The following is a 24159-nucleotide window of genomic DNA, read 5'->3' as shown; positions in this document are numbered from 1 at the left end:
CGGGGCCGCCGTGTCGTCAGCCGCAGCTGTCAGGACCCTGTTGTTCTTTCATAAATCTGTGCAACCCATCGGAGAGGGAGGCGCGGCATGTCCGACAGCACGTGTCCTGCCTCTTCAAAGCTGGCATTTGACAGCAGCAAGGCAAGGAGATGCAAGCAGAGGGAGACGTGGAGTCCATTTYTTCTGGCCCTATTAGAAATCCTGATGATGTCTCGGCATATCTGGGAGGTCCCTGCCTCCCGTTTTAACTTCTCTGTTCTGCACATGCCTGTGTTTTTTGTGCCTGTTGCCCAGGAAGGCAGGAGGAACACTCTGGTAGAGGTGAGGTGAGCTGGAAATCTTGGCAAAGGCTTTAGGACACGATGGAGCATGTTTCATGAGCTGACTTCCTGGCCATAAATGAAAATGTTTATCCAAGTTAGGAAAGTTTCTCTGAAGTGCCAAGATACAGCAGCTGCACTTTCAGCCGTGCTAAGTTGGCAGCAGGTCTTATCCCGGTATGTTGGTGCTTGAGCGCAAGGGCCTGCGCTGTGCGGGCAGCTACAGCCTCCCCGAGGGCCATTTGCACTTTTCACAGCTGGCTCTGTTAGCACAAAGATGGACTGGGCTGAATTTGGGCAAGGGAAGGAAAGATCTTCTGGTTAAAGGTGAACACCAGCAGGGTGAGACACAAACCTTTCTCCTGGCAAACCACATGAGCAGCGAGACGAGCCCCCGCGAGGACCCAGCAAGTCCGTTTTGCGGGTGGCTTTCCCTCAGCACCGTCAGGAGCAATTGGAACAAGGGTTTTTTCTCCCCGATTGCGCTACCCTTCTGTCCTGGCCAAATCCAGATGTTGCGTGCCTTGTGTGCTGCGCCATGAGCTCCGACAGAGCTGCTCACTGGAAACTGTTTGTGCTCTCCGCTCTTGAGCATCAGTTCCAGGGGAAAGGCTGAGGTTTTATTTTTAAGGCAGGACGACCAGGAAATACGTGCGTTATGTGAACACAGATGCTCCCTCTTCTTCCTTGTATATATTCAATCAATGAAACATGTAAATATTGTAGCTTATGTACGTTTGCCCATAATTCATTAGCAGGATAGACTGGACACAAGGTGCAGTAAAGCTGCTGTGATGGATGAGCTCTCTGAGAGGTCATTGCTGACTTGAAACAGCAGAGACTAAATAAATAGCTCCGTCTCCATTTGAAAAGTGCATTTTTGCTCCCTGAGTGCCATCTCTTTGCATTCTGGGAACCGAACCAATGCTTTTCAAACATCTCGACTGTTAGAGAGCCAGGGTGGGCGGCTGGAGCCACGTCCTCAAGTTAGTGAGACTAACACTGCTCAGCAGGTTTATACGTTCCCGGACACGGTGATCATCTTGCTCAACATGTATTTGTACACAGTTTAGTCTTTATCTCTGACTGCTGCCGTGGAAAACGTAGGAAAATGTTGTTTCTTTGGAAGTGTTGGGAAGTGGTCAGCCAGTTAAGGGTGTTGTGAACAGCTTCGTTATAGAAGTGTGGCCAGATGTTAGCCTCTCCTCAGGTCTCCCTCTTGGGTCTGCACAGCATCATGAGAACAAAGTCTCTGGTGAATGCGCATGTTTCAGGGCACGTTTCTGCAACTGAGGCTACGAACAAGCCCCTCTGGGGCTCAGCTTCTTGCCTGGTCACGCCTGGCCACAGCCTGGCCTGGGGACGCGGTGAGGACAGGGACATGAGGAGGGTGCAGAGAGGCAGCTGCAGCCGAGCGTTTGGTGGAGCCTGCCAGGAGAGGACGCCGGGAGGGCTGGGCAAGGCGGCGGGCACAGCACGGACCTCCCAAGGCTCACCCTGCTTTCTGAAGCAACGTCTTCAGCAGAACTGTGTGTGTGTGTTCAGCTCAGGTTCCCCCAAACTTTCAGCTCATTCCATATTTCATGAAAATGAGTTAATTTGTGCCATGCTGCTGCCTCTGTCTGGCTATTCACAATATATGAGCTTGCGGGTCCCACATCTTGAAAATACCCGTAGGTGAAAACACCCAACAGTAGCAGCTCGTTGCAGCGTGGAAGAATATGCCCACGTCGTTGCTTCTCACCCGGCATGACTGCTTCATTTGTTTCTAATGTTTTAAGAAATTACAGTTATTTTTAAATGCTGCTTTTGAATGGAAAAGCATGGGGAGAGCTGGGAGTGGCAGGCCTGCCCTTGGGGAATGAGTAATTGCACAGATAAAAGCTGGAACACGCTGTATTATCCATAAGTCTAATACAACAGAAAGCGTTTGTGTTGGACGGGGAATCGCCGCCTGCTCAGTGGAAGTTTTGGAGGTGATGTCACCGACGTTAATGAATTAACGTTGCGGTCGAGCAGCGACAGCCTTTGGTCGGCTGTCGAGACTGCTCGCCCGGTGTCTCCAGAGCTGCCTGTTTACTCAGCAGAGCCCTGATTACGCGAGCTGAGAAAAGCAAGAGGTGCATTTCACAGAGAGACTGGGGCAAGCGTCTGCTGAAATTAAACTTAAAATCCTGCCTAAATTCTTGCTTCATGGCCTTCTTATTTGGAAGCATAGGTGCACCTGGAGGATCAGATGTGACCTGTGTGTCCTCATCCCTCTCCAGCTCTGGGCTAGCAGTTATTCTTTCCATGCTGCTCCTGCCCAGCACCAGGACCATCTCCTTGTCGCGTGCATCCAGCAGCAACCTGTCAAGTAATTTGCTTCGGCTCAGGTTTCTGCTGCTGCCCCCTCCGGCCATTTCACACTTCTCTTGTCTGTGGAGCTGGCTGGACATGGGAATAATTTTCTTCTATTCCTTGTCTCCTTGTACAGAAAGAAGTGGCAATGGGGGAGAAAAAGAAAAAAGGGAGGGAGAAACAGCAAACTTCAAAAGTCAAAATCTGCCTTCTCCCCTCCAGGCTGCAGTGCGACTGCCAACACAACACCTGCGGCGGCTCCTGCGATCGCTGCTGCCCCGGCTTCAACCAGTTCCCGTGGAAGCCAGCCACCGCCGACAGCGCAAACGAATGCCAGCGTAAGTTGTCGGTGGCTGGAGTTGCGTTTTCCTTCTTTTCCAGCTGTTTTGCAGGCAGGAGCAAAGCACAGATCTGATCCTAGGGTTCACACAGGCAAGTCTGGTTGCTCAGTTCTGTGTCCGAGAGGAATTGCATTTGGATGTGCTTACATACAGGGCATCTTTATTTGTCTAGCAGAACCCTTTGCTAGATGCCGACACTGGAATTTATGCCGCACTGGGAATGCAAAGCATGGAGCGTAATTACATCACTTGACCTGCTATAAATGCAGAGCTGCAAAGGACAGTTGGGTCTTATTCCTGTGGGTTTATAAAGAACACCCTCACCCCGTGTTGAACTTTCCAGCTCACCTCCATCCCTGATGGGGTAGAAGCAGATACAGTTGGGAATGTTGCCCTCTACACCAGACCACTTGAGGCCCCAAAACTGGATAATTTCTCTTTCTTGTCTCTACATGCCTGTACCTATTTTACTTCTGGGTTTGCGCCTGCTGCATTTTTTGGTTTGCAGACTAGACCTTGTGAAAAAGCCTGTTCTTCTATGCTTTTGAAGACCTCTGGAAGCTCTGAAAGAGCATGCAATCCTGCAGATGCATTTGAGCTTCGTTCCTCATGGAAATGTAACCCATGCAGTACCAAACCCATGAGGAAAGGTCTGATCTTGAGATCAGGCTGGTGGCAGAAGGACCTCTCTGGAGCAGTGGCTTAACTAATGTCTCTGTTTTCAGCTTGCAATTGCAATGGCCATGCCTACGACTGCTACTACGACCCCGAGGTGGATCGCCACAAAGCCAGCAAAAGTCGTGAAGACAAGTTTGAAGGGGGAGGTGTTTGCATTGACTGTCAGGTAGGCCAGAAGGTGCATGATAGAAAAAGCTGTTGCAGATCCTTGTGTTTGTTTCCACTGTCGACCCGGAGTGCTGCCTTTCTGGCAAACTCCCTCTCCCCCACACACTCTGTTATCTTAATTAGGTATCCTGGAAATTTGGGCTCTTGGCAACAGATTAAAGGCATCTGCACTATTAATGAAAAAGCACTGGAGTTCCTAGCCGTCCCTCTGCTAGAATAACGTTGCCTTTCTAACGCTTTCTGGGTAGGTCTTCTGAGGCACCGAGCATTGGCTTGCATCTGCTTCTCCCAGGAGCTGGGGGAGTTTGGTCTTTGACCTCCGGAGGGAACAGAGCAAGGCTGATGCTGATCACGCTGGAAAGTCCCTGCCTAGTTTGCAATGCTCAGGTGCTGCCGTCTCTCTGGATCGCTGCCTGACCACTGAAATACCGATCTCCTCAGCCTTTGAGGTTTCCAACAGAAGTGCCCGTAGAATGGTCTAGTAGCTCTTCTGCTGCCAAGATGACAGTGGGCTGATTCATGTTGTGGCAGGAATCTGGCATGATTTTTAGTTCTACAGTCTTGCTATGAGGAAACGGATCACTTCTGTCCTCCTAGCGCAAAGCAGTCGGCACATTTTACCATCTGAAACAAGCAGAATGGGCTCAAGATCAGATGTGAACCTGAAACTCGGATTGGGCTTATGGGAGGATACACAGTTTGCGGGAAATGCTTCGTTTTCAAGTTGGCGTATGTGGAATTTTGAGCAGATTTGCGTCTTTCATGTGCTGACGTTCCTGAGTTGCTCCTTCTTGATCCTGAAGCTGCCAGCAAATCTGGCAGATGAACTTAAATCCTCTCCTGCTTGGCAGAGGAACTCATGCCCTTCTAACTCTCTGTCTTTCAGCATCACACCACGGGTATTAACTGTGAGAGGTGCATCCCGGGATACTACCGGTCCCCTGATCACCCGATCGACTCTCCGTACATTTGCTATCGTGAGTGTGATTTGCCCTGCAGGTCGTAGATGCTGTCCTGGATTTTGTGACACTGGGGAGGGTGGTCTGGAGTGTCAGGCTGAGAGGTTTTTCTGGTGTAATGGTCCAGCAGCACCATGACAGATGTGGCCATGTGAGACCCTAGCTGTGTGGTTCCTCCTGCAGCTGACGCTGCCCATGGAAATGTGTATGTGCACGCAGCCACCCATGCACACAGACGCCATGTGTGTCCACAGCAGCCATGAAATCAGAAGTGGTTGCATATTCCAAAACTGGAATGAGCTAAAAATGTGTTGTCAACCCCACCATGCCTGCAGAGAAGTCCAGGCTTAGCTACCATCTCTGCATCCTTTCAGCTGGCAGTAGCAGTCTGTAGCTCTCCGTGCAGTAGACAGGGATTTCCAGGCAGCAGTTGGTTGTGGCCATCTGGCTGGGAAACCCGCTAATTCTGCTAGCTGTGGTATTTTGGCTCTTCTGCGCTGCCTCCTAGCAGCAGTGTCCTCTCTCCAGGGTAATTTCTGGAGAAGTGAGTTGGGTTTGTGCTGCTTTTCTTAGGCCCCCACAGTGTGACAAGGACAGTGGCAGCAGTTCCCCTAAGCCAGACCCCTTTCAAAGGGGCAATCAAACCTTTTATTTTTGGAGAGGATTTGCAGTAGACAGTGGGACCTCTCCTAGAGGCTCCTTGCTCTTTGGCTGATGATTGCAGTGACGTCCCTCCTGTGCCGGCGGCTGGTGAGGGTCGCTGTCGGGGATGACCGTGGTGGCCTTCTTGCTCTCCGCAGGCTGCAACTGTGAGTCGGACTTCACAGACGGCACCTGCGAGGACCTCACCGGGCGCTGTTACTGCAAGCCCAACTACACCGGGGAGCACTGCGATGCCTGTGCCGAGGGGTACCTCGACTTCCCGCACTGCTACCGTAAGTGCCAGGGCAGCTCAGTTTGCGGGGAGCTGGCACGCGGGCGGCGAGGACTGAAACCCTCCAGATCCAGCAGGTGTGAGAAGGACTAACGTTACAGCCCCCGGCTCCCATCAGATCTGCTCCCCAGGCATCTTTCTGCGCTGCTGAATTCCCTTGCCCTCAGCAGGGGTACCCACAGGCACGGACAAGCCCCCGTTTGGCTTCGATGGAGCCTGGAGCAGTGCAGAACTGGGAGGAACGTGGCTCTCTGGAGTCACTGGGGAGTTTTCCATTTGGCTGAAGGCTCATCCTTCGCTTTCTGTGTAGGAGAGAGAAAGAGGTCTCTCCAGAGCCCAGGGGAAGGTTAAAAATGGCTGTAATTAGTTTTTAGTTGGTGGGATGTCTGCACTTTGTTCTCATGGTGCATGTTTTTGTTCGGCCCGTTCAGTTTTGGGACCATCAACCTGCTGATACTCCAAACAGGATTTCTTTGAGCGCATGTGTCATGACTTTGTGCAATATCTCTTTCTCCACGTAGCTATTCCGGCTTTCGCTCACAACGATACAGGAGAACAAGTGCTCCCTGCAGGACAGATAATAAGTAAGTGATGCAATTTTACTTGCTGCTTTGGCAATCATACTGCTGGTATTATTATCAAATCTCACCACCTGAGGCAAGATCAGGTCCTCGGCTTCCTGGGCACATACATTGTCAGTGACGGCCCTGATACGCAGCGCTTGTGCCTCTGAGAGAGGAGGCAGCTGAAGGGTAGAAAGAAGGAAGTTTTGTGATTCCCTTTTTGTCGATGGGGAAACTCTAGCACAGAGCAACCGCATGACTGTGTGCTTGATTCTGTCGTCTGCGCCACGTGAGGAGGTCCTTCTGGCCTTCCTGCAGGGAAACCCCCAAGATCACCTGAAGGCTGTGGCTGAGCTCAAAACTGAGCTCGGTTCTCCCAAATCCCGGCCTTTGAGCTTAGATACAAACTTGTCCTTCTGCCACATCTGCACGCTCTTCATTTTCCCAGGGGTGGAAGGCACGGCTGGGCTGTGCCCGTGTCCTCCTCCGACACAAGCCTTCCCTGGGGCGCAGGGTGTGCGCGTGCCCCCGCAGCACTGCTGCCAGCGTCTGGGAAGCACGTGCAGATGTCAGGTCTGGTCAGTCTTGCTTTCTCTGTTGCTTTGAATTCTCTCCCTTGCCCTTATCCTTGCTCCCTTCTGCCTCCCTCGTCGCACGTCCTCACCCTTCTCAGTCCTTCTCTTCCCCTGTCTTTTTTTGTCTCTTTTCCCACCAAGTTCTCCCTTGTGAACTCCTGCTTCCCAGTGCACTCCAGATAACCTTTTCCTTCCTTTTGATATTTTAAACTCTGTATCTTCCAGGCAGGTTTTTCCTTCCTGAACTGGAATTTCTCACTTCCCTTCTCATTTCCTTACCTCCTCCTTCCTCCAGTTCTCAGGCGGTTTCAGCACTTCCATCCCCCAGCCCTGCACCCCAGGCCGTTGCTGTGTGCTCGGGACAGGCGGCGAATGCGGGGCTGGCCGAGGGTCCCGGCGTTGCTGGCCTGGAGCCCCAGCCCACCCTGGCAACAGGAAATTCCCAAAAATTCCCGGAGTGACCAGAGACCCCTTATTGCAACCCCTTCCCCGTCCTGGTGGGAACGCACTGGTGGAGCGGGGCCGGGGTGTCCAGGCTGCCCCGCGGCAGGGACGTCCTGAAAGCGGCGCGCGTTGTTGTCCTTCCAGACTGCGACTGCTACGCCGGCGGGACCGAAGGCAACGCCTGCCGCAGGGACCCTCGGGCGGGCATGTGCGTGTGCAAGGCCAACTTCCAGGGAGCGCACTGCGACCAGTGCGCGCCGGGCCACTACGGACCCAGCTGCCAGCGTGAGTGCCTCGGCCCCGGGCTCCCTCCGGGAAGCGCGCCTCTCCCCCCTCCCCTGCTCGGCCCGCGCAGCAGGAATTCTCGGCCCCGCTTCCAAGTGACAAATTCCCATGACTTCTGCTGGTATTTCCCACCCAGCCCTGACCTTCTCAGCCTTGGGGGTTTCTCGAGGAATTCCCTACGGACGTGAGCTCTGGGCTGGACATGCTGCCTGGCCACTCGATTCCCCACGGCTGCTCCGGTGCCTGCATTTCCACCCCGGAGGAGTGGGCAATTTGGTTGCTTTGGCCTTCCCCCCAGCCTGTGAAAAGCCAGTGCCCTCTGCGTACCGGAGAGAAAACCTTGCCCTGGGTGAGGAACACCTGGGGCGGTTTTCAAGGGTCCTTGTTCCTTTGCAGCCTGCCAGTGCTCCGGCCCCGGTCAGTACGACGGCACCTGCGACAGCGAGAGCGGGCAGTGTCTGTGCCGGACCGGCTTTGAAGGGCACGCGTGCAACCAGTGCGCTCCCGGCTACTTCAACTACCCCCTGTGCCAGCGTGCGTATCCGCCCCGGCGCGCGCCACGCGGCTGCCGGTGCAAGCGCCGACTTCGGGAGGCCCCAAGAGGGTTGAGATCTTTTGCGCTGGGTGGTGGCAAACACTGTAAAGACGATCTCTGCCCTGCTTACGGTCGCTTTACTGGGCGAGAGACATCGGAAAATGAGCACGTGGCAATGGTGACTCAGTGTTGGTCAGTGTGGCAGGAGCAATCTGCCTCTGTCACCTTGGGGTAGATGTTGCAGCAAAGCCAGAGACTTCTGGAAGGATGTTGAAGGGTTGGGAAGTGGTTTTGTGGGTGTTTTGGAGGAGATCTGCAACGGGCRGCAGCAGGGAAGGGAGCAACCCTGGGCCCTTGGGTGAACATAGCCGATCAGGGATGGGAGCAGGACAGAGAAGGGATAAAGAGGAGAGAGGTGGAAGGATATGGGACAYGTAGATGATTCACGTGTTGACAAAGGGGACCAAGCAAACGGATGCAGAGGTTGACACTCTGAGCACTTAAAACAGCACCTAAATGCCCATCTGAGAACTCCAGAAAAAGCCCCACTTTGCCATGGGTGTTGCTCCACGCTYGCTGCAGGGGAAGCCCCCATTGCCCACCGCTGAGGTGTCTCTCCATTGCAGTATGCGGCTGCAGCGCCGTCGGGACGCTGCCGGGAGGCTGCGAYGCCTCTGGGAGATGTTTCTGCAAGCCGGAGTTCGACGGGCCCCACTGTGACCGCTGCAGCCCCGGACACCATTCGTACCCCCACTGCTACGGTAAGGAGCAAGCCGGCGTTGTCGGCGCGATGGATAAATAGGTGGAGACGTCTGTGTTTTAGAGCAGTGTAATGAAAGAAGTCACAGGGTGCTTGTGTCTCCCCGAAACAAGCCGTCAAAGGGGACGGTTAACGCACTGCAGGAGGACGGGCCGTCCCATGCGCAGGGGGGGCAGCCGAGTCTGGGGGTCTCCTCGGGGCGGTGTTGGGTGACGTCTAGCTGAAGGCAGAGGAAAAAAACAGCCTGGCTCCCAGGTCAGCCTGTGTCAGCCAGTAAAAAAATGTAGCTCAAACATGTCTCAAATTTTTGGTTATTCGCATGGGACATTTTAATGAGGGTTATTGTTCAGATCCTGTTGCTCCGTCACCTTCCAAAAAACAGGCCTATTTTAGAAAGACGTTGGTGTTTCTCGAAACCCAAACCCATGTGATTTGCACAGCAAATTTGGCCRGCTTGCTGTGGAGGTCGCGGATGATGCCAAAGCCTGGAAGACAAAGCGGTTTTTATCAGTCACACTTCCTCGTCATGGCCCCGCTGCGATCTGGTGTCCCAGCTCCTGCCTTCTTGTCTGTTTAGTGCATTAACCTACTGAACTGCTGCTGGGGAGCGTTGAACGGGCTGTAAAAAAATCTCCAGGGCGTTTTCCTGCTCTGGCAATGACTCTAGATGAAAGTATTCCCTGTCTCTCCAGCGGATTAAGAAATGAATTAATTCAGTTCTGATGGAAGCAGCTGATTCCCGTGGGACTGAATGGCAGCTCCGAACGGCAGCGGCAGGCGGCAGGTTGCACGTTTGGTTCAGCTCTCGCGCTGCCTCTCTTGCAGCTTGCTCCTGTGATTCCCGGGGCTCGGTGGACAACGACTGCAGCCCCGCCGGGCAGTGCCGATGCCACGCGAACTTTGCGGGACACACCTGCAGCCAGTGCGCCCTGGGCTTCTACGGGTACCCCAGCTGCACGCGTGAGTACCTGCCCCGGTGGGGGGGTCTCGTGGGAGACAACCAAATAACCGCCGCTCCTGGCTTTATAATGGTTTTCCTTTCCGTAATCCACCTCCAAGGATTACGTATGAACGCAGCCGGCTCTTAGGGCAGGGACCCGTTTTCCGTGCGCGGTTCACCCAGCTAACTCACCCGACGGGCGCGCTCCGTAGCGAGCGAGCATCTCCCAGCAGCGCTTCCCCGGAGCCGCGGGGCTGCTCTCCCCCCGTTCATTCCCTGTCGCTAGCAGCAGGAGCAGGGCAGCCTGCCTGCGCCGGTGGGAAGTAGAGCACAGTCTGGCTCTACGGCCTCCAACCCGCTGAGCTATTAAGAAGGAGACCCGCGGAATGCAACGTGGGGACCGGTGGTGGCCCAGAACGACTCTCCCTCTGAAAAAAGCGCGTGCAAAAGGGCGTAAAGCGTGCTGAATTTTGTCCGCCTGTCCTCAGGTTCGAGCGGCTGCGGCTGGGCAAAGCAGGGCTTTGGGCTGGGTAAYGTTTTCCCGGAGAAGTGTCGAACCAGACGGTCAGAGTATACTCAGGTGCCCGGAGAGGAGGTGCCGGAGCGGAGCGGCTCGCAGCGGGATGCGCAGCAGGAGCAAGCGAGCGGCGCTGGCGTCTCCTCCGTAGCCCTCTCGCGGCCCCGGGCAGCGCGTCCCCACCTCCCTCCCCGTGGGCAGCCACGCCGGCAGCCAGCTGCACTCGCGTCCCCCGGCCGGGGCTCGCTGCTCRTTAGAAGACGGTCGGTGACGGAGTTTCCCTGCAGCGGCGGCCGCGCACCGTCGCGCTCTCCCGCGGCCGCCTGGGCCGGCGCCAGCTGGCAGCGCCCGTCGCGCGGAGCCGGGTGCCGGCGCGGCGCCTTTGAAGAGGCGCCCGCGTGGGTGAAACGGGCTCGCCGGAGCTCAGTGGTCGCTTGGTGCTTCCCTCCTGAAGCAGCATCCAAAGTGCAGAGCTGTGCAGGAGTCGTAGCRGGGAAAGAGGAGGAGAACCTCTTTTTTTTTTTTTCCGAAAACCTGCTGTTTTATGAGCAATGTTTTGCTGTTAGCCAGGCTGCGGGTGTCAGCCTAAAACGCCCCCTTGGCATCAGCGCAGGGATTTGAGGAGCGCTGGCTGGGCCGGGGGTAGCGGGTGGCTCCCTGGCGGCTCGCTGACCTTTCATCCCATAGGGTGCAGGATCTGCGTGTGCTTTCACAGGAGGCAGCTTGTCCAGGGAGCCCAAAGCCGTTTCCCTGCTCCCGCTCTCGGGCACCAGAGATCCCTGCGGCCTGGTGCTGCACGCRCTCGTGTCCACGGTGCAGAACCGAACGCTGCTCTTAGATGTTTGGGTGTAAATGGCCTTTTGTAGGTGGTCGCCAACATTTTGAGGGTTCAATCTTGCATCCTCCTTTTCCTTAACCCCATAGCTCCTCCCTCTCACTKAAATATATAGGCGTGATAAGCACTGTAGCTTCTATTGTTTTTCTTAATAGGGTGTTTTTAACTGAAAGCAAAGAATGAGTGCATATGTTATTTTTAACCCATTTTTCTGGCTGCTTTGGCGATGGCGAAGGTCAGGCAGACAAAAGAGCTTATTGGTGTAAAGCCTTGAAGGCAGAAGTCCTTGTGTCCCTGCAGCCACAGGGCCGCTTTGGTGGTGGCTCGGGGAGCTGAGCAGAGCTCCAGATGTTTTCTTCGGGMGGTCTTAACTCGAGCAGAGGTTGTCCTGGGGGTTTGCACCGCGGGCAGCCTTTTCAGTGTCAGAAGCTCTGTTTTGCTCGGCTGCGGCCCCCCGTCGCTGCGCGTAGGTCACGCTCCAGCCTCGCCGGGAGGAACGGGCTCCGGAGCGGTCGCTCTCCCTGTTTCGCAGCTTGCCAGTGCTCCAGGGAAGGCTCCCTCCACAGCACGTGCGACCAGGACACCGGGCAGTGCAGCTGTCGGCCCAAGGTGRCGGGACTGCGCTGCGACACCTGCGTGCCGGGGGCCTACGGATTTCCGCGCTGCRAAGGTAGCCGCCTCCTCCTGCTGCTGCTCGGCCGGGGCCACCCGTTGGGACTAGCCGGGGGGGGAACGATCTCTTTCCAAACCTCCCCTTGTGCTTTTGCTTTCCAGTGGGCTCCTGTAACCCGGCAGGGCTAGTGCCTGCGGACCCCTCGCTGGCCCCGGTGAGTATCGAATGCAGCTGCCAGTCTCTGCGGCTCACTCCTGCTTGATCCCCTTGCCCTGCCCTGGAGCCGAGTGCTTCCCTAAGCCCAGCAGCCCTTACCCGCTCCAGAGGAGCAGATTTCGCGTTCAGCCACGCTGTTGCAGACTCTGCCATTCTCGCCTGCTCTCGTCTTTCCCTCCCTCCTCAGGGCTCCTGTGCGTGTCGGGCGTATGTTGAAGGCCCAGCTTGCGACAGATGCAAACCGCTGTACTGGAACCTGACTCCGGAGAACCCCTACGGCTGTATGAGTAAGGAAATGCTATTTGCGTGGCCCCAGAACGTCTCCCCCGTGGTGTAATGGGGCAAGACCCAAACCCAAGTGAGTGGGCACCGTCACTGTTGGATGGAAGTGATACCTTTCCTTCATTCTTCGCCGTGAGGTGACATGTCAGAGCTGTAATGGTCTGAGTAACCCATACCTGGGGAGGGGAAAGGCTGGAGTCTGGAGCTTTTTGCTTAGGATAGAATTGGCAGAGTTCATGCAGTGAGTTGTGGCATTCTCAGCCCTCCCTTCAGACTTTGCACACTTGGGTTTTCATGGAGAGATGTGCAAAAAAGTCAAATGTCTTCAGTAGTTGTGTCCGCAACAGTAACTGTCCAAAATGAAAGTTGAGCCCTTGGGCAGTTTCTCTAATCCCAGACAGAGGTCACAGCTGGTGTCCTCTGATGTGGTGGATACTGTCCTCCATCAGGCTGCTAACACCTCAGGGGCTGCACTGATCTTCTGGCTTTCTTGTTTTTCTTCTTCCCATCTCCAGGCTGCAAGTGTGATACCAAGGGCACCATCAGTGAAATTGCAGAGTGTCAGCAGGTAAGTTTGCTCCAGTCTGCATCCAGGCATCTCCAGGCCTGTGCTGTATGGAGAGTGTTTCAACTCCGTCTCTCCTGACAGCTGCTGTAGAGGCCTGTCCTGACACTGAGCGCTCAGAGCTTGCACCGCAGTCTGGGCTTGCATGAGAACATAGGATTAAGACCTGTCATAAATTAGACACCTAAATATTTTTTGGTCTGGCCCGGCGTCCCTGGATTTTTGTTTGCATGTGTTGGGTAATTGCACTTATCTAGTACTTTTCTGGCCCACCCACACACAGGAAGCAGTGCAGAACATGAAACTCAAAATGCTTCTCCAGTGTCTCAGACTAGGACCCAAACAGCCAAGAAACAGCTCGGCTGTGATGAGCCATGGGGAGGGAACGCGCTCTAACTGACCCCCGTGCCTGCTGTCTCCTAGGGCAATGGGCAGTGTTTCTGCAAACCAAACATCTGCGGGCAGCTCTGCTCGACGTGCAAAGACGGATTCTTCAATATGGACAAAGCCAATTACTTTGGCTGCCAAGGTGAGCTGCCTTCRTGGTGTGTTAGGTCTGATGAAGGAGGGGGCCATGAGATCCAGTCCCTGGAGCAAGTGGCTGTGTGAACAGAACTGGACGGTAGCCCTGGAGAGCAGGAGTGGGAGGTGTCCTGCCACTTGCTTTTGACCATGCCAAGGCATAGAGCAGGGGCAGGTCTTGCTGAGGATCCAGGAGGCCTGAGTTCACCCTTTTGCCACTGGTGGGCACAGATCAGTCAGGCTAGGGGGAATGAAAGGTTGTGCAAGTTGCCTCCTTGGATGCTGCTTGCTACAGAAACTGGTGTGTTTAACCACTGGCCATGTCCTCCGAGTGGAACCTCTTGCTCTTACTGGAAGCGTGTGGGCATGGATGCACGGAGTTGGCTTCTCTCCTCCAYGCGCTTGAGAAGAGGGGCAGGAGGAGCTCTGGCTGCTCTCGGGCTGGGGAGGGAGAGCAAGCCGGGTGCTGGAGGGCCCGGGCTCGCAGCTGGACCATGAGGGTTTGCAGGCTCTGCTCCTCCTGGCGGCTGGCGGCCGCCTGGAAATAGCTCGGCGCTGAGGTGGAGGAGAAGCCCATCCAAATGGGGCCGGGGCCAATATGAAAACGGATACAAAGGAATAAAAATAGTGCCCTGGCCTCCCCTCTGGCCGGGGCGCGCCTTTGATTAGCGCTATCGGGAGCTCGTTAGCATGGCTGGAATGTAAACATGTGCTTCCTGTCCTCAGGCTGCCAGTGCGACGTCGGCGGCTCGGTGGGGCCGGCCTGCGAGGAGCGCACCGGAGCCTGTCCCTGCAGGCAGAGCACCCGCGGCCCCACGTGCACCCAGTAAGAGCCCGGAGCCACCCATGCACAGCTCGCTCCGTGCATGCTGGCGGGAGATCCCCACGTACYGGCCTGTCCCCTGGCGGGTGGTGGGCGTCCTGCTGATGGATGCTCCACGTCCCATTTCCTCTCCCTGAGGCCACGCTGTGCCAGGTGTCTCATCTCCTGGGCCACAACCTCATCAGCGCTGATCCCAGAGGAGGTTTCCTCCTGCCCATCGTGTCCCCAAGCACCCGTGAGGAGGTGGTCAGTCCAGGGTGCTCTCCCCAAGCGGGACATGTTGACGTGCAGCCCACAAGGGTCACCACTAACGTCAGAAAGCTAAAGGGGACGCTAGCTGGGGAGATGAGAGCCCTCCTATCCGGATAGCTCAGCAGGTAGGTAATGGCGCTTCCTCTCTTCCCCAGACCTGCAAGGGACCATTATTTTCCTGACCTTCACCACTTGAAATTCGAGCTGGAAGAAGGCACCACGCCGGCTGGCCGGGCTGTGCGCTTTGGCTACAACCCCCTGGAGTTTGAGAACTTCAGCTGGCGAGGATACGCACAGATGTCTCCCATCCAGGTACAACTAACGTCTCCGTCCTAGCCTTGCTCCCCCCTGGGGAGGATATGGATGGCCAGAGGGCTGACGTGCTTTTGGCACTCATCTTTCACCCCAAATGCTTCTCAAAGCCCCAAAGTCACATGGTGGCCAACATAAACAGTGCAGTGTATATATAGCCTGTTTGTGCAGAGATTTCCTGTAGTGCTAGGGACAACATAGGCTGATGAGAGGAAAGATCCTAAATTGGGAATTCCCTGACATCCTAATCCGGTTAGACAAAGGTGGTAGCTTGGTAATTACTTACAGGGATGTCTGTAAACACTGTCTCTGGGTTTGCTTGCGGCTCTTTCATCTGACTCTGCTCTTTCCTACAACTCTCTGCATAACCTTCCCTCCCTCTTCCAAAAATAAAGCAGCTTCTCCTTGGCTGCCATATTCAGCTTGAACCTCTCGTTACTGCTCTGCCCAGACTCTTGCTGGTAGGTGGTTTGTCATAAAGGTGGTTAACGCTAAATTGCAGTTGTCTAAGCCCCAGAGGTGAAGTTATTTCATCTACTTCCCCCTTGGTGGATTCTTCTTCTGCATGGCCCCTACGAAAGTGTCGCTTGTGTGTCTGCGTGTGTTTGGGGAGCGGGGTGTAGCGCAGGGATCTCTGACGTGATTTCTGTAGTCTTGTCCTGTATAAGATGTTGCTTGTTCTGATGCGTGTACTTTCTGTTTTCCTCACTTTTTTCATGCTTAGGTGAAATAACAGCGGGGACAGATGTGTTAGCTATTTCCCATTCAATTTTTAGGCACTAGGGAGACAACAGACTCCTGTAGGCTTGAGAAAACCCCAGCCTTAAAGCTTAAGAATGAGCCTCAAGCCTATGGCCTTTGCTTTGCATCCAGTGTTGCCATTTGAGATAGAATAGTCCTCGAGAGAAGGGCTAGCACGTGGCTTTCTGCTGGCAGGTGTCTTCTGTAGTTTGCTCTCTGCAAGGTCCTTCCAGTTCGCTCTGAGAAGATGGTGTGTAACTGGAGCTTTGAGGAACACACTTGGAGTGTCCCTGGGCAAACCCCCGCTTTGTCCTGTACGCAGGAGGGTATTTAAGCAGGTGCTTAGATATCTTTGAAATTGGTAGGACTTAAGCATCTGCTTAACTGATGTCTTCTGGCACAAGGGCAGGCAGAGGGTTGAGGCACCCTTCAGCGGCACCCTCCCTTTGCAACACCAGGCGTTGGCCTTGCAGGTTCCTGGGGATGAGGCATGGGCTCCGTTTGCAGCCTTCTCTGGAGGCATCTGGGCAGGAGACCTGTAAGCACAAGGGCAGGTGCTTCGGCATTCGGTACCTGCCGGTGGGTTATGGCACAAAGCCCAAAAGCAACATTATGCCAATAACAAGAGAAAGAACTTCTCAAAACCTTTCCTTTTGTGTGAGATGTGCCCCAGCATAGCCAACCCACCTTGCTGCGTGAGAGCATCTTCCAGATGTTGTCGGAGCTTTTCCATCCCCATCCTGCAGGCAGATTGCTCCCTCTACGGCCAACCCCGGTCCAGTTTCTGGACGGGATGGGATTGCGGTGCGGGAACGCCACGCCGCCTTGTCCCCAGGCTGCGCGCTAGGGCCAGTTGCTTGTCTCCTCCTTGCGCTGTGGCATGTTGCTTTGGGAGCAGTGCGCCGAGCGGCTGCGCTTGGGCTGGCGGCGGTGGAGGTAATTGAAGGTGTGCTCTGCTTCTCTCCCCTTTCTCTCTCCCACCAGCCCAAGGTAGTGGTGACTCTCAATGTGACCTCCCCCGACCTCTTCCGCGTCGTCTTCCGCTACGTCAGCCGGGGGCCCGCCAGTGTGCAAGGGAGGGTCTCGGTCCTTGAGGAAGGAAAGTTTAATGTGTGTGGCAACTGTAAGTGCATTTTTCACTTCTAGACTAACTCAGCCCATCCCACTCTGCAACGCTGCGCCTCTGGCCCTTCTCCTGCCCCCAGGTGTGCCGGTCCCAGGCGACCGGCCGGCGCGGCGCCCCGTGATGGCCGGGGAGGGGGAAGCGAGGCAGGCAGGCAGGCAGGCAGGTAGGCAGGCAGCTAAGGCTCTCCCACGGAGCGGGCGAGCGGCCAGGAGCTGGCCCCCCGGTGACGTGTGCCCGATGTGCTTTTTTGCTTTTTGCAGAGTAAAGTCAGAGTCACTGTAGACGTGGAGGAGGCAGAGCTCTATCTGTTCCATGTCATCCTGAGGTATATTAATTCAGGAGGGGCCACTGTGTATGGCAAAATTACAGCTTATCAGCCACGAAGGAGAGGTAAGGATCGCAGACCGCTCTGCTCCCCTGCACCATCGCCACCTCCTCCCCATCCCAGGCAACCTCCTGCATCATCTTTTCCAGAAGAGACTTCCATATATGGCTTTATCCCATAAGTGCTGCCTTTCCGATTCAAAGGCTGATTTAAGCCTGCAGCCCCCTCATTTAACAAAGCAGCAGCGCGGTGGTCCCCTGTCCTGGGGCCGTGCAGGGTGAGGACTGGCACCAGCTAAGCTGTTGTTGGATGAGGCTGCTGTACATTTAGATACAGCTTTCCCTGCAAGGGACAGAGGAGTGTCACCCCGGTGCCCCAGACAGAACTGAGTTGAGGTTCCACAAAATCAGAATGGGCCAAGTGCTGGGAAAAGGATCCAGACTCTGGCAGCTGGACCTGGTTTTATTTCTCAGGTCCCCACCCAGAGCAGGGCTGCCCTTGCCTTGTGCTTCTCCCAAACCTGGCTGCTGGTTTCACGAGGGTGCCGGGTTTGGAAGTGGCATGGAATTGCACACGTTATGCTGGCATTGCACTCTGGTGGTTAGTTGCTATCACAACATGAGCCACTGAAGAGGAAGAAAAGCCAGAAAAGATGACTGAAGAAGCCTTGAGACCTCTGTGCTGAATATACTGGCAATCAGCGTGAGCAAGATCACGTGGGGCCAGAACTCAGGCTGTACAAGTGCACTGGTGCACGGCTGTCTGATTGATTTTACCACTCTGACGACCCTACAGACGCTGTCCTGCTGAGGTTCTCCCTCCAGACTGCGTGTGCACAGAGCAAGTCGACACAAGCTACCTATTTATCAGTACGTGAAGTTCTCTTCCTTGTCTTGAATTGACGTAGAAGACGTTTTGACTTGTGAACAGCTGAAGATGATATGCCAAGTCTGAAATGCCAAGATACTATTTTTCCACTTTTTTTTTTTTTAATGAAAGATCTGGTTATTTTTTGTGGCCAGTCATGTTACGCAGCAGAAAAACATGAGAAGTGTGAGCCACCCTTGTGCCTCAAGATCCCACCAATGGTCTGGAAGGATTTAATTTGCCCTATCCAGTGGCAGAGCTCATTTGCTTTGTAATGTGCTTTCCTCCTTGCTCAGAAGCAACACTGGTGAAGCTGAAGGCAAACTGCCAGACTGATGGACTAGCAAATGAGTCCAGGAGGGCAGCTCCTTTGCTAGGCCAGATTGGCTCCAGAAATGTGGAGCCACCTTCTACCTGGGTAGAATGGGCTTCAAATGGTGAAGGACAAGTGGCCTGGAAAGAAAATAGCACACCAAGTTCAATCATTTAATCTCTCCTTGCCTGAAAAAGATCAGAAGATCTGGCCTGTGAAAAGAGAAGCCTTTTTTGAGTGTGTGATTTGCAGACTAGTTTCTCCCACCCCGCCTCCACAAGCCATTTCAACTTGAGACGTGTGTCCTCTCTAAGGGATGTCAAACTTCAGCTCTTTGAGACATCTGCCCCTTGTTGCCTGTTCAGGGAAATGCTGTTCATCCTTTGCATCTTCACCTTCTCTGCTTCTTCTCTGAGAAAGTGAGGGCTTGGCCTCAGCTAATGCTGGTCACATAATAGAGATAGCCCACGTGGGAAGTGGTGACCAGTCCCAGGAGTAGCACAAGCCCTTGCTATAGCTTCCCTCCCTCTGCGTTATGCCTTGATGTCCATGCACCACACCAGGATAGTCAGCAGCTGAGCGTGTGAAGTTCCCCACTTCCTTCTTCATCTCATCTGCTCCCCATGCAGCTGCGTTCTTGGTGAATCTCTCTTGTCCATGCTCTTCAAAACACTTCTGAGACTGCTAGGCAGGCAGGCAGTCTGTTTCTAGGTTCTGTATCATTATTGCATCCAAAGTTAATGAATTCAAAGGTTATGAGAATGTCAGCTGAAGCAAGGAGCTGTTCAACAGCAGCAAGATCAGGCCTTAAATCCATTCAGTCCTGTCAGTTAAAATTAATGTCTAAATCTCAGCTGCAGAGAGTCTGTGGCTGGCAGGAAAGACAGGAGGAAAGCTTGGGAGTCAGAGTTTGCTAGAAAACAGGTATCTGACCCAGGAAGCTGGGGTCAGAATATCCCTGTGGAAAAACATATCTGGGCAATTCTTTTGTCTGTCTCAGAATAAATTCTTCGTGGATGAATTCCTTCCTCCTCTAGCTGGCGAAACGCTCTTTGGCGTGCAATACTCCATGCTTTGCAGTCCAGGGATGCAAAGCACACTGTGAGGGCTGTGGATTAGCATTAAGGATTGCAGTGATTTTTTTTTTCTTTTTCTCCCGTTGAGTTACTGAGCAGATTCCACATGGATGTCTCTGTTATGGGTCACTGTGGGACTGTGGTGCATCTGCCACGGCAGCTCCAAGAAAGCACAAGCCAGGACTCCCTGCTGCACTACAGAGCTGCTTCCCTGCCCGTAGCCTCCAAATTGCAGCCCCAGGTTTCCCAACCCCTCCCCAGTGCCTTCACAGCCTCTCGTCCTTCCCACCCCAGGTACAGAGCAGACCAAGCAGATCGTCTTTGCTCCCAGCACGGAACCAGCCTTTGTCACCGTCCCCCAGAACAGCTTTGGGGAGCCCTTCGTACTCAACCCCAGCACCTGGTCTCTGGTTGTTGAAGCAGAGGGTGTGCTGCTGGTAAGGACCAGTCTCCACGCACCAAGGGAGGCTTCAGCAGTCACCGAGGAGCACGTATCCCAAACGTAACACCCTCTCCCTTCTTTCCTCCTAGGACTATCTGGTTTTGCTACCCAGCTCATACTATGAAGCTCCAATACTGCAGCTGAAGGTCACAGAGCCATGCACCTACCAGCCAGCCCCGGAAAGAGCCACGCAGAAGTAAGGATCTCCACATCTTTGTGCTGTGTGGGACCTGCTCAGCTCCTCTTGGCCTGGGGTTAAGAAATACGTTCAGTCCACACTCTGTGAGGTGATGGGGCAGGGATACCTTGGGTAACAGTTGGGTGAGCACCTGGAGCTGGCTGGGTCTGGACACAGTAAAGCCGCTTAATGGAGCACTTTGCCATGGCTGGTAATGCCTGCTGAACCTGGCTGGCCCAGAAAGCCATGTCCATCTCTATGTCCGTGGCACAGGCAGGCCATGTGTTCTGCTCATGGGCAGTGGAGAGCTGAAGCTACCAGTGAGAGCATAGTGCTGGGCACTGGATTGTGCATCAGTCTACAACCCTGGCAAATGGCTAGCAATGAGCTGGTGCTTAGTAGACCATTTAAAATGAGTTTGCAGTGCCTAGTCAGTGCTTAGTGCACCTTAGTGCATCTGCCTGCTCTGCCCAAGACCTCCCTGCTGATGTTGCCAGGAAGGCTGGATGGGCTCTGGAGACCAGTCTCCCTCTGCACTGAGCGAGGATCTATGGGAAGAAGGGCAGCTCATTGCAAGGGGAGAATCTTTCCACTGTTACTGCCCTTGCTTATCCTATAATACATCACCTCTTGCTCCTTGCCATCCAGGGGTGCTCTTCTGGGCAGTGGAGCCCTCATGTTCTACCAAAGCTTTTTTCAAAAAGGGATTGCTCTTGACTCCTCTACAATCTCGATGTAACAACAGTACTTTGCAAATCTTTTCCTAATGCTTTTAGCTGCCTCTTGTATAAGTACTTGTCAGTGGATGGCTTCCCCACTGCATCAGGAGTGGAGGCGGTGTGCAGGCTGGACAACCGGTTACCCAGAGCGTGTCCCATGGAGCAGCTCACCCCCTCCCATCCCCGGATGGCGACATGCAGCGGCAGTGATGTGAGTAGCTTTTCTGTTTCATGCCTCACACAGGCACTGCAGCGCTGATCCTTCTGCTCCCGCCACCTTGTGCTTTACATACACCAGGGCAGGCTACCAGAAGGGCTTTGCACCTCTGTGCATCCCCGTTTCCCCATCAGTCTTGGAGCTGTGTGTTTGCACGCTCTGCTRCTCAAGGCACCCAAAAGCAGTGTCTCCCGTGCAAAGGGTTTGCAAGGACACACATGATGTGTGGTAAGAGTCCCCTCAGTCGCCTGCAGCCCCGGCTTGTATCCCTGAGAGCCTGCAGCCCACAAGCAGCAGAAGTAAAGATACCCTCTGCAGACATACGGACATAGAGAGCTAAAACGTAAGGTATATACACCTGGAACAGATGACCCCAGGCAAACAAGTAGCACATGCCTTTGAGTAGGGCATCTCCTGCCCCGATTCATTCTGCACAGGGACAAGGGGAGATTGCTTTGAGGACTAGAGCTGGAAGTACCTTTTCAATCGGGGCCGCTCAAAATGCCACATGAGTGCTGTTGGGTATCTGTGCCTGAGAGGGGTGCAAACAGCAGTGGGGTGCAAGCTCTGCAGGGGGTGTGGGTTCATTCCAGAGAAGGCTGGTTGGTAGCATGGGCGTGCTGTGTGCTCTCACTCTGGGGCCAGGAGACCCCAGCTCAGTCGTGTCTCTCTTCTCCAGGTGGAAGTTCAGCTGTCTCTGCCTGTTCCCCAGCCTGGGAAATACGTGCTGGTGGTGGAGTACGCCAACACCAACGCTTTGCAGACGGTGGGTGTTGCTGTGAGCTCGCCACACCTAGCCATGCAGCAGGGCACGTTCACCTTCTACCCGTGTGTCTACAGGTACGGTCAGCTCTGAGCGAGAGGCTGAGAGAAAGGGCAGGGGAAGATGGGTCAGTCCTTGTGCGGTATGGCAAGGACAGAGTCCTCAGCTCAACCTTTTCTGCTTTATCACATGAATAAGGCAATGCCTCGGTGTTGTACTTCTAAGCTGTGTATGGCTGAACTTGCTCTAGCTGGATACAGATTTTAGAGATGAGCCATCCCTGGGAACCGTGTGCCAACGTAGTCTGTAATGCCTCTGCCAGTAGCTAATATGTTGCTCCCGTTTGCAGCTGGGTAAATTGGGAAGGGCCCCAATTTAGGGAATGGCCTACAGAAATGTTTTCTGGAGCTACTGGTGCAGTTCAAACAGCCTGTCCCTTGCTCACAAGCATCTGGTTTCAGATCGCAACCTTTGCAATAGGAAACAAAGATCTGGGGTGTCCTTGGGATATTTCACTCTTATGACTTGCCAGAAAAGGCATCAAAAGATATACAGGGACTTTGTATAAATATCTTCAGGACATACAGCTAGCAAGACAAGAAATGGGTCATGACCCTGCTCAAGGCTAGCCTCAAAATCTGTTTTTATCTTACAGTTTCCTTTGTCGAGGGATGGCTGTAGATTCTCAGAGCCGCCTGGCAACTTTTGAACTTACCTCGGAGGCAACCATTCGGTTCATGGCTGATCAGGCTGACTTCTTCCTGGTAAGGCTTCCTGAGAGGACAGCTCTGTTTGCACATTGCAAGGAGCAGAGATAGGAGCAGTGCCTACCTTGGAGAAGGGCTTTCTGGTCCTGTTTAGATGGATTACTAGATCTACATCTATGTCATGAGCAGTCCAAGGTGGAGAACATGCTCAGCGATGTGTTTTGAGGTAGATCGTGGGACTGGGAATTGGGAGATGATAGGAAAGAGAAGCTGCTCTTTGTAGAGGAGCTTTGCAGCAAYGTGCCAGTGCAGCATCCTGTCTTACCTGAAAGCATTCCCAGCTGCTTAGCCAAGATTAGAAGGATCCCATGAAGAAGTGGAGCCCCTAAACACCTTAGGGCTTGCGCCCAGGAGGAAGGGACAGTAAACAGGGTTTTGACCTGCTGTGCAGTACTGTCCCCTTCGTGGAGGATTAAGGGGACGCTCATGGCAGTCTCCAGAGGGGGTGATGTGCGTTGCTTACCCCACAGCCTGTGTGCCTTTAGCTTCTCTCACAGTAACGTTTGGTGATGCAGGGTCAGAGGTGGTCAGCTCCTGTCCTCCACCATGCCCAAAGTCTCTCCCTAGCCATTAGCAGGTTGTGCAGTGCCTGGTAAGGGAATGCCTAGCGTGCTCAGCCTGATCTGTGGGGGTACAAAAGCAGCTGTGGGCTCCCGGTGGCAGGGGACGTGGTGTAACCAGGCCTCTCTTCCTTTCCTGCGCGCCAGTACAAAGCGTACCTCGTACCTGCTGCACGGTTCACCACGGAGTTCGTTGAGCCGAAGGTGCATTGCATCAGCGTCCATGGCACGTTCTCCTCCAACAGGTAACAGGGTCTCAGATCCCTCAAGGTTTTAGTGTGACTGTGGCTGTTTCCAAAAGCAATTCCTTCCCCTCTTCCCTCAAGTTTGGTGCCTCTGAGTACCTGACATGGGAGAAAGAAATCTCTGGGGCGCAGGAGGCTGAGGCAACGCGCCTTGCCCACATCCGCCGAGGAGGCAGTGATGGAGGAAGGACTGAAGGCAGCTTGCTGGTCTTTGCCTGAGCACCACGCTGCATTGCCTCCTGCGGCACGTACTGAAGTGCCGTTGTGAAATAGGCTTTCCTCTGTTTACTCGCGTACAGCAGGAGACGGTCGCTGTATCCAAATGCTTGACACTGCTCTGAATAAATATTTGCACAGGAATTAGCCTGTGCAAGATTCCTCTTCCTCCTGCTGAGCACGTTATCCCGAAGCCTCCGAGGGTTGCTCAGAAGGCTCTGCCTCAGCAGGCACGCGTTGTGATCAGATGGGTGTTGCAGGGCGTCCCCTCTCCTGCCAGGACCCTCAGCAGCCTCCATCCTTCCTTCTTGGGGGTCTTTACATCCTGTTTTCTCCTTCCCTCGCAGCAGTTCCTGCGTTCCCTCGCGGTTCCTGAAACTTTCTCAGTCGATCGTTTTGGAGGGAGGCCAGGCTCTGCCCATCACCCCTGACACCCCCCTGGCTCAGGCGGTCCACGTCATTCCAGCTGCTGTCCCCACGGAGCCTGCGCCTCGGCCTCCCACCGCAGTGGACTCCTCGGCAGAGCTCATCCTCCTGCAGCCCCCGCAGGTAGCGACRGGGGTGCTGGGTGGGCTGCTTCACCGGCGCCACACGGGCCCTGCTGCAGCGGGAACRCGGGCTGCCCCAGCGCAGGCACCGGAGTGCGTGGAGAAGCTTCCCCTCTGTGGTTATTAGCTCTTAATTTTAATCAGGGATTTAGACTTGCGCCTGAGCCTGTAATTCCCATGGACTCTCCTGTCTTACCTCCATCCAACCCTGCTTGGTTCTCTGGGCTCCCACGAAAAGCTTTGCAGATCGCTGTAGGTGGCAGCCTGAGAGCCACCA

The 24159-nt window shown here is 54.4% G+C and overlaps 1 protein-coding gene across 1 annotated transcript in view; it reads left to right on the top strand.

Moving 5' to 3' along the window:
* The window catches only part of LAMA5 (laminin subunit alpha 5), a 98985-nt gene that overhangs the window by 50369 nt on the left and 24457 nt on the right, over positions 1 to 24159 (top strand). Inside the window, exons 8-31 of the mRNA XM_026055984.1 lie at positions 2883 to 2998; positions 3727 to 3845; positions 4734 to 4824; positions 5607 to 5741; positions 6262 to 6324; positions 7467 to 7607; positions 8004 to 8141; positions 8769 to 8903; positions 9728 to 9862; positions 11727 to 11864; positions 11969 to 12021; positions 12211 to 12310; positions 12821 to 12873; positions 13294 to 13399; positions 14119 to 14218; positions 14623 to 14779; positions 16505 to 16643; positions 19522 to 19664; positions 19759 to 19865; positions 20624 to 20777; positions 21463 to 21623; positions 22202 to 22310; positions 23021 to 23118; positions 23682 to 23883. Coding sequence (XP_025911769.1) covers positions 2883 to 2998; positions 3727 to 3845; positions 4734 to 4824; positions 5607 to 5741; positions 6262 to 6324; positions 7467 to 7607; positions 8004 to 8141; positions 8769 to 8903; positions 9728 to 9862; positions 11727 to 11864; positions 11969 to 12021; positions 12211 to 12310; positions 12821 to 12873; positions 13294 to 13399; positions 14119 to 14218; positions 14623 to 14779; positions 16505 to 16643; positions 19522 to 19664; positions 19759 to 19865; positions 20624 to 20777; positions 21463 to 21623; positions 22202 to 22310; positions 23021 to 23118; positions 23682 to 23883 — 2893 coding nt within the window. The remainder of the gene's footprint in view (positions 1 to 2882; positions 2999 to 3726; positions 3846 to 4733; positions 4825 to 5606; positions 5742 to 6261; positions 6325 to 7466; positions 7608 to 8003; positions 8142 to 8768; positions 8904 to 9727; positions 9863 to 11726; positions 11865 to 11968; positions 12022 to 12210; positions 12311 to 12820; positions 12874 to 13293; positions 13400 to 14118; positions 14219 to 14622; positions 14780 to 16504; positions 16644 to 19521; positions 19665 to 19758; positions 19866 to 20623; positions 20778 to 21462; positions 21624 to 22201; positions 22311 to 23020; positions 23119 to 23681; positions 23884 to 24159) is intronic.

Source organism: Apteryx rowi, unplaced genomic scaffold, assembly GCF_003343035.1.
Source record: "Apteryx rowi isolate R43461 unplaced genomic scaffold, aptRow1 scaffold_0, whole genome shotgun sequence".
Classification (NCBI taxonomy): domain Eukaryota; kingdom Metazoa; phylum Chordata; class Aves; order Apterygiformes; family Apterygidae; genus Apteryx; species Apteryx rowi.
The sequence above is the reverse complement of the archived record's forward strand: the minus strand, read 5'-3'. Positions and strand labels throughout refer to the sequence as shown.